We start from the raw sequence: 16,647 nt of genomic DNA, 5'->3' as shown, positions 1-16,647 counted from the left end.
AACAAATATTTAAATGAAACAGCTGAAATGTAGACATATTTAATTATTATAAGAATGTGAAAAAAAAACATTATAAGAAACTTAAAACTATTTAATAATCATGGAGATTTGGGTTTTCCTAACCATCAAAGTTTAAAAATAACTATTCATGTTATATTGTAATAAATCTGGATATGTTAAATAGATTGACAAACCATGTTAACTTTTTGATTTGATGTCGAAATTATATTTCAATTAGAACATAAATTTCATATTATGCATATATAAAATTAGCTTAGGATGCATTTAACAACACTATAAATTATTAAATACCAAATTCATTATAAATTGTTTATAGCAAAAATTAATTGATGAACTATTAACTATTAACATTGTGTAAAAATGTTTTTATTAACAATTTGAAGAAAAATAATGGCTTTTTGAAGAAACTATAGTTGATGGGAGAAACAGCCACGTCATAATGTGGATGTTTCAAACTCGAGATTGCATCGTGTGGGAATACTTGTAGTTTATCTAAAAAAAAAATTAATTTTATTTTTAAAAAATAATCCAAACCAATGTGGTCAATTCCATATATTGATCTTTCGAGATAAGCCCCACATATCAATAATGCGGTATTTAATGCCAGTGTGGCAGTCCCGTACATTGACCTTGCAGACTCTATTAGGTCTCGTAGTCCCGCATGTTGACCATACAAGACTCAATGTTAGTGTGACATTCCCACATGGCAAACATACGAGACTTTATGACAAACGTGCAAGACTTACACGCTGACATTAAGTTTCGCATCATTAATGTCCTAGACTTAATCTCGTACAATCATCGTGCGAGATTGATTGTATTAGTTTAAAAAAGGAATTAATATAGGTACTTTTTGTGTGAAACACAATTATTTGGTCAAGAAACAAAAACAAAAAAATTAAAATCTTACTGAAATTGAGCTCAAACCATACCTTATAAAATAAAAAGTAAAGATTAAGAAATACATAAATTTTTCAAATTTTAAAAAATTATTTAATATGTCAAAATAAATTATAATTACTTAAAGTTTTTTTTAACTGTATATATAAAGTTTGAAAATGTATATAATTATTATCTCAAACAAAATCATATTGAATACCATGTGAAATAAAAATAATTATAATAATATTATGAAAAGGGATTTGGATAATTTGTATGAGATTATAGGCTTAAATTTCAATGCTCCTATTACATCTGAAAAAAAAAATACAAATACGAATCACGTAACTATAATCTATGCCTAAAATAATTAATTTAAACTTATACTAAATATTTTTGTATGATAAATATTAATTTTAAATATATATCAGACTGATGGATAATCTATCCGGTATAAATAAATTCTTGATTCATTTTACTTCCTGATTTTTTAATATCATCGTGCTTTTTAATATCAAATGACCAATATGTTATTTTAATATGGGTTTAATTAGTCTCATCTTAAAAGAATAGTTATCTCATGTCATAAAAATAAACTAGTGGACTTCACCACCTGAAAAAAAAAAAAAATAGCACGGTTATCAAAAAAGTACGTAGGAGAAAAAATTTATATCATGTGATATGAGAATAGTTTTTCTCTTTTAATATTTAGTGTTTCCTTTTTTCTGTGAATTCAAATTTTTCATATAATGTTAATAACTAAGTGACAGATAGTCAGATACAGTAAAATACTAATAATATAAGTGTAGAATGAGAAGTATGATTGGTGTGTTTGAGACAACTTTCTTCTTTTTTTCGACAGGGAAATCTTCTCCTTTTAATATTATTTTAACTTCCCAAATGTTAAATATTTTATATAAAAACAGAAAAAAAGAGTAAATTTATTCTAAAATATTACACATAAAAAGAAATTACCTATATTCATTCATTTTTTAAGAAGAATGTTATACTTACAACCTATTTTCGTTTACAACTTCTTACATTCATATCTTAACTGTTGATTTTCGTCAATCAACGGTCAAGATTTTCGCAAATCAAATTTATTAATTAATTATTAATTCACAATAAATAATAACCGTTGATTGACAGAAATCAACTATTAAGATATGATTGTAAGAGTTTGTAAGTCGTAAATTTAACTCCACTTTTTTTGGGGAAGGATATAAAACTTTTTTTTTTTTCAAAATCAATCTAAATTCAGTTTTGGCATACAGAGAAATTTCTCATAAGATAATGTAATAACTACTGTTTCCTATAATCTACACTCATAATCAGTCACACGACCAATCCAATCAAAATTTAAATAATAAAAATAAAAATAAATAAATAAATAAGAAATACACATATAAGCAACAAAATGACTTGAAGCAGCTATAACCATAAACCCTAGTCATCCCAATTCCTCCAAGACAAGACACGTGTCAATAGGCAGAGCCTCGCCATGGATTTCCAAATTCCCTCTTATTAAGCAGAGAGAGAGAGAGTCTCTCCCTTCAAGCAACCAAGCAACAACAACACCAAAAAAAACTCTCTCTCTCTCTCTCCCTCTTTTATCGCTATTTATCACTCTCTCTCTCTCACACACACACGCAACTTCACTCTACACTGCAAAATCTTGCTGTTTATATTCTCCATCTCCAATGGAAATTTCAATTTAGAGCAAGATAAGAAGATTAGGATTAGAAGAGAAAAGAGAGAGATGATGAAACAGAACACTTATTCTTCCATGTTAACACCTAGAGAGATTGAAGTTCTTGAAATACTTGCTGAACTTCCAACTCTAATCTTGAAATCGGAGAGCAGCCGTGGGTTCCCATTCACGTGGGGCCGCAAGAGGAGGAGATCTGCCATTCGCGTTGCTCCATCACCGTCGTCTCCTCCGCCGCTCAAAGCAGAGGCTTCTAGTCCTGCAACCCCTTTATCATTCTCCCCAAGTGAGTCTGAAGATAAGCACACACTCTTCAGAAGAAACGTCTCACTCAAAAGGGTATGTTTCCTTTTCTCTTATCCCTTCTCGTTCCCCTCTTTTCTCTCTCTCTCTCTCTCTCTTAAGTTTCTTTTTCTTTTTAAATTCTTTTTTTCCCCCACAAATTATCATAAAAATTATCTGATTTTTTTCTTCTTCTTCAAAACTTCAGAAGAGAGAACATTATCTTAAGATTACAGAAGAGCTGACCAAAGACAACAATTTGCTCCATGGAGTAAGTTTTTTTTTTTTTTTTTTTTTTTTGTTCTTTTATCTTTTATTAATGGCCAGAGATAGCGGTTAGCGAGTGTTTGGGTTTTTTTCCTGAACTTTTCGACCCCATTAAATACATGTATCACTTTTTTATTTAAAAATAAAAATAAAAATTCTGTGAATATCGAAACAGGAGATAAAGAATGTTAAGCGTTACTTGGAGAAGCTGAAGGACTACAATTTGAAGTTGAAAGCAAGAGAAAAAGAGGTATTATCAGTAGCATAGTAATTTTTGTGCTTATCTATTTTCCTTTGTGTGTGTTTGTGTTTGTGTTTGGGGATTTCATTTTATGGGTTATATTTATGTTGCTTTATCTCTTTTGTGATGGTGGGTCCTAACTCCAATGCTTTATTTTGATTTATGGAATTGCCATTTTTGTTTTTACAGCTAAGACTTGGTCCAAATCAAAATCAAAATCAAAATCAAAATCAAAATGGTCTCCTACATGAGAAACCGCAGGTGCAATTCTGCGGCACGGCACAGCATCTACCGTTGATCATGAATCAGACCACTGGGCCAACCCAAATCAGTGGCGGCGAGGAGTTTCGGATTGTGGAAGCATGTGAGACAGCAACGACGTCGTTGGGAGTGCGAGCCTCAACCTCAAGTATGAGTGCATTGGGCATGGCCAATACTAATAACAATGCAATGGGCCCAATTGGAATTCCTGATCTGAACGTACCAGTAGATGAGTCAACGGGAATGGGAATGGGAATGGAGTGTAGTGAAATAGTGGATTTGAATGTGAGAATGGCTAACAAGGATCTGAGTAGGGCCATGGCAGCTCTGGCGAGGCAGAATAGGCTTCAGATTTACAGGATCAAGAATCCAATTGCAAATAGTAAAACCCGTTACTCTTTTAGATGATATATTATGATCATTATTATTATATACGTACGTATGCTTCTTCCTTTTCCTTTTTCTCAATTGTATTTTTGTTTTTGGCTCTTCTTTTTTAAGCTCTTATCTTCAATATGGTTACTGCTGATTCTAAACAAACAAAAATTTGGACGGGTACTTAATGGGTGTTACGGAGAGTGTACTCAATAGGGAGGCCTTAGTGGAGAGTTTGTCGCATTTATGTACCATAAATCATGATAATATCTTTTCTGATTCCGAGTTTTTAGGTAATTTAAAAAACTCGAATTAGGGTATATTTGCATCATTATTCACTAATAAATGCTTTTATTCTCATTGGCTCTTATTTGTTTTCATTGGGAGCGCCATTCAACATATCTGTTTACCTTCCATTAGATTAGACCTTGATATATCATATATATCTGATGATGCAATTTTATACTACTTACAGGTTTGTCTAAACTTTCCGATTGAAAATTTGTTGTTTTTCATTCTTCATAGGGACTTCGATGATTTTCAATCTCTCTCCTAAATGGAAAATTTAAAAGTCAATCAAGTATTGCTTTGCACAATTAGGAATTTCGGTGAGACGATTGTACAACCCACTTAACATGTTTTCTTTTTTCTTTTTGGTCGAACACTATGAAGCTTCTAGCACAAGTGGACTAAGGTTGATGCACTTTAATAGCTCTAGGCTCCAAATGTAATAAGATTCTCATAATAAAAATATAATAAAATAAAATTCAATTTTTTTTAAAAAAGCTACGGAAATATTATTGGATTGTGCATTCTTTTTTATGGGATATAATTGTGTCATTATTATAAAACTAATTCGCATATACGGTCATGACCTGTTACAAACTAATACATTCTTCTAGAAGTGTTTATTAGAGAATATTTGAATTTTGATCTCCTTTGAAGCATAACTTACTCTCACACACAACCCTTTGTAGATTATGCTTCTTTTTATAACTAAAAAATAAAGTGTGTAAAACTGGAATAGAAGACCCACAAGTGATGGATTAGTGGTAAACAAGCTTGAACAAAGAGGGTGATAGGCTCGTATAGTCTTTGGGGTTTGAGATCACAAAGTGAAAAATAGGCTCATTACCAAAAGGTATAATGAAACCTCTTAAGACTCCAAAGAAAAAAAGAGTGAGAGAGAGAATAGAATAAATAATAGTAAAAATCTAACACGAAAAGTTTTACAGAGATATTTTTAAGAGTTTTATTAATCTTAGGTTAAAGAAGATAAATTATCTCATATCATATAGACTAATTTGTGGGCTCCATCACCTGAAAAAATAATAAGAAAAGAAAAGAAAAAAATGACACAGCTATTGAATGGTATGTAGGAGGAAAAATTTATCTCATGTAGCATGAGAATAAATTTTCTATTTTTAAATGGGAAGAATATTGAAACAACCAATTAGTGTTAACTAATGTTACTATCAATCAATTTCACCGTTAGATCGATTATGTTGATCCAACAATTATATTTATTTTAATCTTTGTATGGTAATAATTCTCATATTTAATACTTAATATTTATTTCACCTTTATATGGTTATGATTTTCCATATTTAAATATGGGGAATCATAACTATATAAAAATATAAATAAATATAACTGTTGGATCAACATAATTAGGGATGTGCATGAAGCGGTTCATAACCGGTTTTAACAAAAATCAAACCGAACCGGTTTTAAACGAGTTGGTTTTCAAACTGAACGGTTTTCTTCTTTTAAAACCAGTTTTCAATTTTCTAAACCGGTTTGAAACTGGTTCCAAAACCGGTTTATGGTTTATAACCGATTTTAATTCAAAACCGATTTTAAATCAAAATCGGTTATGAACCATAAACCGGTTATCAAGTTCAAAACCAGTTTTTTAACAAATTCAAAATCGATTTTTGATGGATTGTGCTATTTTTATAAGTAGTTGTTTGTTTCTCTCGGTTATAGGTAGTTGACCAACTATTTTTTGCAAGAATCTTCATTGTTTTGGATCTCTCAGGACGAAATGATTCTTATAGAAATTGTTTCACATTATTTTGAGAGTGATTGGTAGAAGAATAGTTGAATTATTTTAAAATTATAAAAAAAAAATTGGTCTTCGTTCTCTCAAGATTTATGTTACTAAGAGTTTCGTTTTAACTAATGGAGGAAGGTATGGGTAGGGGTGTTTAAAATGTTCAAAAGAACTAAACCAATCCATAACCGAGCTGCTCCACATTTTAAAAACCGGTTATTTTTAAAAATTGGTTTCATATGAAACTGTATTTTATTTTTATAAACTGGTTATTTACCAAACTATAAAAATAATTGGTTATCCCTAACAAACTCCTTTATAATTAAAGAACAAATAAGTAAATTCATTGTGAGTTATCCTTTTAACGGCGCTCTCTCAGAGACGTTAAGCCAATTGATTAATTTCGTTGCCCTTTTCGTTATGATTTCTTAACTTCATCTTTGTCATTTCAAAGCCTTCGCCTTGTCAAGTTATGAGTTTGCCAGGAGGCCTGTATGTGGTTTTTTTTTTTTTTTTTTTGGGAAAAAAGTTGTTACATTATATAAGAAGTGCTTTTTATTATGATGCGACCTTTTGATTTATGTGTAATTTTTTTTTAAATAAATGCTTTCTAGTTGAGCTGCTTAACTTTTTTCGCTAGTTTATTGTTTGGAAGTTTGAGTCAATTGGTAATATAATAGGCATGATAAAAGATAATACTTATTTTATTTTTTAATTGTAAAGTAGTTTGGTTATGGATAACCGATTATTTTTATGATTTGGTAAATAATCAGTTCATAAAATAAAAAGCAGTTTCATATGAAACCGGTTTTTAAAATGTAGAGCAGTTTGGTTATGGATCGGTTTGGTTCTTTTGGACATTTTGAACACCCCTAAACATAATCGATCTAACGGTAAAATTGATTGGTAGTAATATTGATAGTAGGGGTGTAAATAGGCTAGACTTTGGCTTAAATAGGTCAGGCCTGTGTAAAAAACTTTGGATATGACCTTGCCTATTAGCTTGTGTAGGCCCCATTTTTAAGTCTGGCCTGACCTATATTTAAAAAATAAAAGCCTTGATCTAGGCCTGTTAGCATGTTTAAGCCTATTAAACATTCAACAATTAAAAGAATAACTAAAATAATATTATTTTATTATTCAACATTATTAAAATAATAATTTTATTTATTATATTTTAAATAAATAATATGATATAGGCCAGCCTGTAGGCTTATATGCCCGACATGTACAAAAAAACCTATGGCCTGTTTTCTAAATATGTTTTTTTAAAAGCCTAGGCCTGTTCTATTTTACTATTTATAATAGACCAAGTCTGGCTTAATATAGGCTAAGTCATAGGTCCCTGTAGGCCGGCCTAGTCCATTTACACCCCTAATTGGTAGTAACGTTAATTGATTGTTACAATATCCTATCTTATCTTTAAAATCCAAACCAATCAATGAATTCGTAAGAACAGTTTTAGGAGATGTACATGCTTACCTATTTTGTATATATATAACAGTGTGATAATCGAAAAATAAATAAGTTAGATATACAATTTAAATCATTGAATGAAAAAAAAATCTAGAATGAATAATTTTATTTTAAGACGCTTATAACAAGTCAGCATTAAATGTATCTTGCAATTATATAATATGAAAACACAATGCAGTATAGTAAATAATTTAAGCTTAATATAAGAAAATGAAAATAGTTTTTATGACATAACTTTAGAAATCCCAAAGTTCTAATCCCGATTGTGGTAGGACACAATTTGAGGTGTCTCTCACTAATTGATTGTTCTTACATTGGCGATATTCAGAAGTTTCAAATCCATGCTCCTCAATTAACGAACTTGACCATATCCAATATGACAAAGAATTCAGACTTTGCAATTGAGCTTTTTACTCCAAAGCTTCAATCTTTTAGCTATAGTGACAACTATTATCTTTATGATTTTCTCATAGGGGAAACTTCCCTTTGTAGAGAGAGTCAATATTGATTTGGGCGGTTTTCGGCTCCATGGAAAATTTCCCAAGGCCACTAATTTGTCTCTAAAGCTGAGTAAATTGTTTGAAGCTATGGAGAGTGCAGAGTTTGTATCCGTATCACCTCGTATCATTCAAGTAAGTATATTACTTTGTCAATCCAATACCAAAGCCATTGAATTAATTAATAGTTGATTGCTTATTGTACTTTGAACTAACTTCTTTGTCTGTGTTTGATTTTTCCTAGGTTCTGTCTATGGTTCCTCCTCTACTATATGGTCGGTCTTCTCCTTTCACTAGATTGAAGAATTTTGAGTCAATAACGAAAAGAGGTTTCCCTGTTACCATACCAACCAATGTCATGGCCTACTTATTTGGTGGATCCCCTGGATTTGATTGTGGAAGGCATGGAAAGGGCATTATATTAAACAAGGATTTGGATCCTCACCGTTCTTAAATAACAGGGTAGAAGAAGACTGAGAAATCATAACAAGACCTTCTTTAAATGTTTTTTATTGCAAGTTTTATTTTTTTATAGAATCCAATGGCATTGATTTTAATCCATGTAGTCAACTCCACCTTCTCGGATAAGGCGACGTTGTTATTGTTTTATTAAGGCTCGATTTAATTTGTTAGTATGTCACATGATCCATGTTCATTGTTAAAACTATATCAATTTGGTTCTCATTGCTCAAATTTTTGCTTACACAATTGTATATCTAACCGCAAATTAGTTAGCAAGAGCGACAGTTGTAAAACTAATGTTTAATATTTTGCCATATTAAATCCCATTACAAGATATAAATTAATGTACAATTTTTTTATTTTATTTTTGCATATTAAATTCTGTTACAGTATATTAGATAATGTGCGTGCAATACACAACAATTTTTTGTGGCTTGATGGTTTTAAAAACCCTGATAAACTAATTTCGTGGATTCTGATGCTATACGCGCTCTATTATGCTAAGCTGATTCTTGTGCTGCTTATTATCCTGCAAACTGTGCCCCAAGTCTAACATGGCATTGAAATTTGATAAGCCAGGTGGGGTTTAGAAAATTGGATCCTCTAAGACGACATTTGTCAGATAGAATTTGTTTTTACTAAGAATTAGACTTTTCGTTTCTTTCCTTGTTGTATATAAATTGAATAGATATCCGATTTTCATTTGATAACCCAAAACAACACAAGCCAGCCCATACAATCAAAAGCCCGATGTGGCTCAATGAGGAAACCCTAATGTTTCCATCGTCTCCGTTATAAAAGCTAAATGAAGGCCGCATCGGTGGTCCATGCTCCGTACCTCTGTTTGATAGCTGCTTCGTGATTATCAAATAGTATCATATTCTTTTTGGTCCCCTACTCACACAGTGAGTGATTAGTATATTATCATGTTATATACAAGTGGGATGATATTTTAATGTTAAGTAAGCAAGTGATGAGAATTTATTCCGGATTATGAGAAGCTCGTCTATTACTATTTGCGAGCAATGTTTATCCTCATACTTCCATGACTCTGATGCGCTTTAATCATCTTTATTTCTTATTTTTATACTAGGATTATTCGCCTTCGTCGAAATCCATCTCCTCCCCCTAATTTCCTGTCTCTCTCCCAATCTTGATGTTTGTATTTCATTCGATTTTAAACTTTTAATGCTTCAAGTTTCTAATCGTTTGCTTTTTCCTTCGGTCATCCGGTTTAGATCGGGCTATTGGGATTTCCCCCCCTTCAAAAGCTTCAATCTAAGCCGTATTCTTGACATGAATCTGTAAACAAATCTAAAATGCATAAAAATAAAAATTTCAATCTGGTATTCAGAGTGTAGTAGTGGGTCATAGATTATTATTTTGTCCTTTTTTAAAATTAATTTGCCAATTTCTTTTTTATTATATACTAGTTTGTTCCTCATCTTATATTATAATTCGTCTTTGATTTATGTTTGACAGATATAATAGACCGATATGCTCGTTTATTGATTAAATATGGGTGTATAATTTGAGAAGAGGAGTTAGATTATTATACAATTTGGAAAAATGGATAAAATGGTTAATTAATTTTAAATCGGCCGTGGGGTAATCAACTCATTGTAAAACCATTACAGTTTTCAAGATCTATTCTAAAATATTTTAAACATTATATATTAATTTAGCGAACTTTTTTTATTTGTATTAGCAAAATTGTTTCAAGAAATTAAAAATAAACTACGCTAACATAAACGCTGATGCACGTCACAAACATGGATTAATGCCAGGCACACGTTACTTACCTTTGCAACTTCCCTTCTTTTGTGCCGAGGAACTTATAAACGCGTAGCTTTGAAAGTTTATTATTTCTTTGAATTTTGAACAGAGGTTTGCACGAAATATAATTATCAACCGAAAACATGAAGAAAAAAAAACATGGAGATAAAAGGTCAGAGTTCCATTCTCGGGGCGCACAAAGTTCCTTCGCGGGAAGTTTTCTGCTACGAGCTTATCCACATCTCAAAAATATTAAAAAATAAAAAATAAAAACACCGAAAATAACAAAAGAAGGGCCATTTTCTTTTCCCAAGTCCTCGCGTTGGCGATGGGTTCTGGGTCGGGAGAGATCGACACGCCCGCCCCATTTTAAGCCCATTTCCTCGGGGCGATGGCATTGAAGGTAAAGGAAAACTAGGAAAGCCCCAGCCCTTAATGCAAAGTGAATTGGGAGGATATTCATACACTTACATGCATAAGAATACGAGAATCAACTATTGTCTGACGGGGCACATTTCAAACAATTTAAAAGTAATACATTTAAAAGATAAATCAGCAAAATGTAAGAAAGCAGGAGAGAAATAAGAGTGCATATAGCTGTAGACACACGAATAGCAGCAAATCTGGATCAGTGTCGGTAACATAAGGGCATTATAGCCAAGCTTGATCCAGCTACTGCTCCTCATAGTGTTCGTCAACCTCATCTTCATACTCATCCTCCTCCTCGGCTGTTGCGTCCTGATATTGCTGGTATTCTGCTACCAAATCGTTCATGTTACTTTCTGCCTCTGTGAACTCCATTTCGTCCATTCCTTCCCCAGTATACCAGTGCAAAAAGGCTTTGCGCCGGAACATGGCAGTGAATTGCTCACTCACCCTCCTAAACATCTCCTGAATTGATGTTGAGTTCCCGATAAAGGTAGATGACATCTTCAAATTCTTGGGTGGAATATCACACACACTGGACTTCACATTGTTGGGAATCCATTCAACAAAGTATGACGAATTCTTGTTCTGCACATTTATCATTTGTTCATCCACCTCTTTGGTGCTCATCTTTCCCCTGAACATTGCAGATGCCGTTAAGTATCGGCCATGTCGGGGATCAGCAGCACACATCATATTTTTGGAGTCCCACATTTGCTGAGTCAGTTCTGGGACAGTAAGGGAGACATACTGCTGAGACCCACGAGAAGTGAGAGGAGCAAACCCCACCATAAAGAAATGAAGACGTGGAAATGGAATCAGATTGACAGCCAGCTTCCTGAGGTCAGAGTTCAGTTGTCCAGGAAACCTCAGACAACAGGTAACCCCGCTCATAGTTGCAGAAATCAGATGGTTCAGATCACCAACTGCAATTACACCGTGAGGAGAGGAATAAGCAAAATCAGTTATTTGGTTATATATGCCTAATCAGAGATCACTTGGGGGATTAGGACAGAGGAGATAATACTTACAGCTAGGGGTGCTGAGTTTTAATGTCCTGAAGCAAATGTCATAAAGTGCTTCATTGTCAAGAACCATGCACTCATCTGCATTTTCTACCAGTTGGTGTACAGATAACGTGGCATTGTATGGCTCCACAACCGTATCAGAAACCTTTGGAGATGGGAAAACAGAGAATGTGAGCATCATTCTGTCTGGGTATTCCTCCCTAATCTTTGATATTAACAGTGTTCCCATGCCAGAACCCGTGCCTCCTCCGAGCGAGTGGCAAACTTGAAAACCTGAGGAAATTAAATATAATTTTCAGATTTCAAAATAAAAGATGACAAATATGCAAGTTCACAAATGCTATGTAGTATTAAAGCAACTAAACTATCAAAAATCAGATTTCCTGCGGCAGGTACCAAGTATGAGCCACATCTCACATGGAAGCAATTTAATAAAATTCAGTCTCACATAGAAGCCCCATTACAAGACCATGACAGCATACCGGTCCTATTCCGTTCAGCACCCTGCTAAGGGACTGTTATGGAACTGACATAAAGGCTCATATTCTAAAAGGCCCAAAAAGTGCTACCGGCTAAAAAGGAATTAAGGAAAGATTCCTTAATTATACTAATCCTACTACGGCAGTTATGGATCATGAACTGAACCCCCAACATTCCTAAGAGGCCCAGAATTCCACTACTGTCAAATAACCTATCTATAAATAAAGGGTTAAGCCAATAAGGTACACACATTTTAAACCCTCTCTCTCTTAGCTATTACTATGCGCACACCCCACCATTTGGCTATGTCGTTATTATCATAGTACATATTGATCCGCTATTCTCTAAGTTACTTTCCTCATAGGTACATGAGAGAGGGCATTCAGATCCAATATTAACATACTAGTCACAAGACTAGACATACCTATTCCTAGGACAGAACAAGGACCATGACCACAATTGTGTTTTATTCAGCACAATTAAACAGAAACCACTCATGCTGTTTCTGACTAATACATAGTCCCATGTAGCTCCTAGACCACTATTATGACTTACTATCTAAGCAATAACTCATATTAGAGCAAAAAGATACACAATTTCGTTTCATGAATTTACGTTGCTTTATTCTGCAGGTGATATTCCAATTCTATCTCAGAATTCAGATACAGATGGTAAATTAATATACTGCGGTGACTTGCTCCTTGAAACTAAAGATCCATGTTGAAAACAAACTCCGATGTATTTTGTACATTTCTAAAGTCAATTTCATGCCTAATTTTTTCTCCAGCTGAATTCCAAGGTTTATTCACGCACTTGCTTGGCAATATAAGCAGATGAGTACTACTCATTGCAAGGCAATAATTTCAAGGGGGGTAAGGCTAGACCTATCAGTCGTAACAACATCACGTGCCTTAAATTTACTTTGGTAAAATTGCTAAAAGGGAAAGCACAACGTCGGTGCCTTCATGTTTTGTCAGACCCTGTTTTGACAATCACAATAAAGAATCATAGGAAAAATGATATTTGTACATCAATAATCCAGCGACATTTTTACACTTTTGCTTATTTAAGAAAGTACAGGTAGATAATGTGGGCATTGGAGTATTTTTTTTTCTAAAAAAATAGTGCAAATATGATTTATAATTACCCCAAAATCATAATAGGAAGAGAACCATATTTATAGATAGCTTTATTTAATTATGCACTATATAATATAACGTGGTCCCCCTGCCTGTCTTCACTCTAGACAAAGGGGGCCATGTTAACAGCTCAGCCTTGTCAATTTCTCCAAAAACAAGCAATCCAGTTGCTTAATGTCAACTACACGAGAGAGAGGGAGGGAGAGAGAGAAAATGATTGAGACAGCAATTATTGCAGTGGGAAGCTGACATGAAGAAAATCCCGATGCTACTACAGATCTACTATTATTCTTTCGTTTTACTCTTTTTTTTAAAAGAGATCTACAGATAGCAAAAAACAATGAACGATCCAGACAACAAGGTGAGTAGTGAAACATTTATCAATTGCCCTCACATTCAATGTATAGAGTCCGTATATCAAGATACGGATACTATACATAATCAATCCCTAAAATGTACTTATTATATCTATTATAAAAATAAAATGTACTTATTATACAAAAGCCAAGTAAAGCTCTTAAAAGTGTTCTATCAAACAACTGACCCAAATCAAATATAAAATATGGCTTTATGGTGTATCAGTAATTATTGAGTAGATTGAGTTGAACTAGGGATTAAATTCCTGGATCTCCTAAGAGTAAAATTGGATATGCTCAGAATTTTCCGCTGCGCATTCTTCCACCTTAGCTTTAATTAGAATACAGGATTTTATACTCTGTTTATCATTCATTAAACTCTAACTCTGTTAGCCAGGATCTAAGTCGACATCATCCGTGCGACCGAGAGAAACTTATAAATCAATTATTATCTTCTATTATACTCATAAATCATCGTTTGAAGAAGTCAATTTTAGAAAGAAAAAAATACTTCAACCGCGAAAATAACCATTGATATCAATGACATAGAAACAGAGAGAAATGTCTTAGCTAAAACTTAATGGATCTACAAATGCATCGTCGCTCAGGCATTACGTCATTTGCAAAAAGTAAAACAAAAAGACTCGCTACGATTTAATGAATCGCATTGAACGAGGTTAATTCTGCAGAGCAATCAAGTAGCATTATAGAAAACAAGAAAAGTCAGAGAAGAAGAGATAGAACAGAAATGCAGAGGAGTAAAATACCTTGCAAGCAGTCACAGTTTTCGGCCTCTTTGCGAACAACATCAAGAACAGAGTCAATTAACTCGGCACCTTCAGTATAATGACCTTTGGCCCAATTATTACCGGCACCAGACTGGCCAAAGACGAAGTTGTCAGGGCGAAAGATCTTGCCGAAGGGTCCAGATCTGATACTATCCATGGTACCAGGTTCAAGATCCATAAGCACAGCCCTGGGAACATACCTGCCACCAGAAGCCTCATTGTAATACACATTGATCCTCTCAAGTTGGATATCGGAATTCCCTTCGCCGTTGTATTTTCCGGTGGAATCGATGCCGTGCTCGTCGCAAATGACCTCCCAGAATTTGGAGCCGATCTGGTTGCCGCATTGGCCACCTTGAACGTGCAAGATCTCTCTCATGGTTGCGCTTCCGAAATGAAAGATGGAGAACGACGAGATTTAGGGTTTGCGAATTATTTGGTATTGGGAAATGAAGTTAAGCGGTTCCGTTCAAGAGAGGACACATATTTATGGAGAGGTTGGGGGGTTGGGGTTGGAGGGAGAAAGAGAGAGAAATTCGGAGGTTATAATGGTAATAATTGAGAGCGGGATATTTTGTTTTCGAGTGTGATATCCTGTGCCGTTCATTGTTCGAGGATGACAGCCATGTACGGCCAACAACTACACCAGCGCATGACAATGCTCGTGCTATCCCTTGGCCCCACCTTCCAAGTAATTATATTTTCTTGATAATTTTTTTTTCCCTATATCAAATATCTCCTAATATTAATATAACGATAAAGAATTCGTAAGTGCATGTTCAGTAAAAAAAATTGCATTGTGTTTGTATTACAAAAAATTGATTCGCGAAAAAAATTTGTGTCATGTTAAATTCGTGTATAGCTATATTCTTTAAACTAATTTTATCATTTTTTTAAATTTTTGATTTTTTTTGTAGTAATTTTGCCCTATAGTTTAGGTATCACTCGTATTGTATTGTATCAACCTTTACAAAATTTTTGTCGCATTCGTGTTTTGTGTATTCATTTTGTACTGTGTCGTATCTATCCGTTTTGATATCTCTAAAAATTTGATAGTCCACATAAAATTATAGGTTTAAATAATTTTGTCCCATATATATAATGAAATTTATTCATATTATGTAGGAAAATTATACTCTTATGTCACATAAGATTCTTCTCTCATTTTACATTCACATAAAAAGACGTGTGCCTCTCTTTTCTTTCTTTCTTTTTTTTAAAAAATTGATGGACCCCACTTAATTTATCTCACAATATGAGATAACTTCTCTCATACAACATGAGAGAAGTAAAACCCTATTATGTATTGTGACTATGTTTATCGGAGAGTTTTTTATTTAAATTTAATTTACATAATTTGGGTACATATTAATTCAATAAAATACATATCAATAAATATAACATTTATTTAATAAAAATTGCATTACTAGTTTAAGATAAATTATATTTTTATATTGCATGAGATTCATCTCTCATGTTATACTCACATAAAAAAATATTTTTTTTCTTTTTTTGTTTGTTTTATAAATTGGTGAATCTTACTTTATTTATCTTATAATATAAAATAATTTCTCTCATTTAAAACCCTAATTTAATATACCTAAGTCAAATACATTGGGTTTATATAAATATATATAATGTTTCCTGTACACGCAGTTCTCGATACTTCTCTGGATGTAATATTAGCGACTGCAAAGTGCAGAATACATATAAATAGTTGATGAAAATTAAAAATTAATTTTGATTTTTATAAAAGGCAAATCGTTAGTTGCAAGTAATGTAGCAATTTGGATCGATCTGATCCGAGATGATCAAATAACATGTTAAATATAGTTTGTCTTACTTATTATAAGGATGGACATGATAAAATAAGATATGAATAGTTTATTTATGACAAGACATAAATAATATGTAAGAAAATTAATATGAGTTAATTTTGGATTCACGAGTTGTAACAAAAAAATTTTTACGTCAACTTTTATTAACTTAAATACTACACGAATTTAAAAGTAAATATATTCAAATATGAATTTTTTGCGTCATTTAAGTGGATCATGTCACCTCTAATCACCCTTGTGGGCCCTGAAGAAAAGCTTCGCGGGACTCATGGTGAGAAAGATAATACAAGG

At 33.0% G+C, this 16,647-nt stretch overlaps 2 protein-coding genes across 2 annotated transcripts; one reads left to right on the top strand and one right to left on the bottom strand.

Moving 5' to 3' along the window:
- The first annotated feature begins 2,446 nt into the window (after positions 1-2,446).
- LOC133315652 (uncharacterized) lies at positions 2,447-4,380 on the top strand. The gene is made up of 4 exons (XM_061517317.1): positions 2,447-2,947; positions 3,099-3,161; positions 3,333-3,407; positions 3,588-4,380. Exons 1-4 carry the CDS (start codon positions 2,660-2,662, stop codon positions 4,065-4,067), a joined length of 906 nt encoding a protein of 301 aa, XP_061373301.1. The 5' UTR covers positions 2,447-2,659; the 3' UTR covers positions 4,068-4,380.
- Positions 4,381-10,668: 6,288 nt separating this feature from the next.
- On the bottom strand, positions 10,669-14,949 carry LOC133315632 (tubulin beta chain). The gene is made up of 3 exons (XM_061517297.1): positions 14,498-14,949; positions 11,759-12,028; positions 10,669-11,653 (listed from the first exon to the last, which is right to left on the bottom strand). Exons 1-3 carry the CDS (start codon positions 14,895-14,897, stop codon positions 10,974-10,976), a joined length of 1,350 nt encoding a protein of 449 aa, XP_061373281.1. The 5' UTR covers positions 14,898-14,949; the 3' UTR covers positions 10,669-10,973.
- Between the last annotated feature and the right edge of the window lie 1,698 nt (positions 14,950-16,647).

This window comes from Gastrolobium bilobum, unplaced genomic scaffold (genome assembly GCF_033153095.1).
Source record: "Gastrolobium bilobum isolate Gb01-03AN ecotype WA unplaced genomic scaffold, APGP_CSIRO_Gbil_v1 utg4030, whole genome shotgun sequence".
NCBI classification, from domain to species: Eukaryota; Viridiplantae; Streptophyta; class Magnoliopsida; order Fabales; family Fabaceae; genus Gastrolobium; species Gastrolobium bilobum.
The sequence above is the reverse complement of the archived record's forward strand: the minus strand, read 5'-3'. Positions and strand labels throughout refer to the sequence as shown.

Bases quoted from the DNA above. Each gene is read 5' to 3' on its own strand.
- LOC133315632 (XM_061517297.1), bottom strand. From the start codon at position 14,897: ATGAGAGAGATCTTGCACGTTCAAGGTGGCCAATGCGGCAACCAGATC. The intron at 12,029-14,497 runs GTATTTTACTCC...TAATTTCCTCAG, and splicing joins AAACTGTGACTGCTTGCAAG to GTTTTCAAGTTTGCCACTCG. The intron at 11,654-11,758 runs GTAAGTATTATC...GTGTAATTGCAG, and splicing joins AAAACTCAGCACCCCTAGCT to TTGGTGATCTGAACCATCTG.
- LOC133315652 (XM_061517317.1), top strand. From the start codon at position 2,660: ATGATGAAACAGAACACTTATTCTTCCATGTTAACACCTAGAGAGATT. The intron at 2,948-3,098 runs GTATGTTTCCTT...TCAAAACTTCAG, and splicing joins GAAACGTCTCACTCAAAAGG to AAGAGAGAACATTATCTTAA. The intron at 3,162-3,332 runs GTAAGTTTTTTT...ATATCGAAACAG, and splicing joins ACAACAATTTGCTCCATGGA to GAGATAAAGAATGTTAAGCG.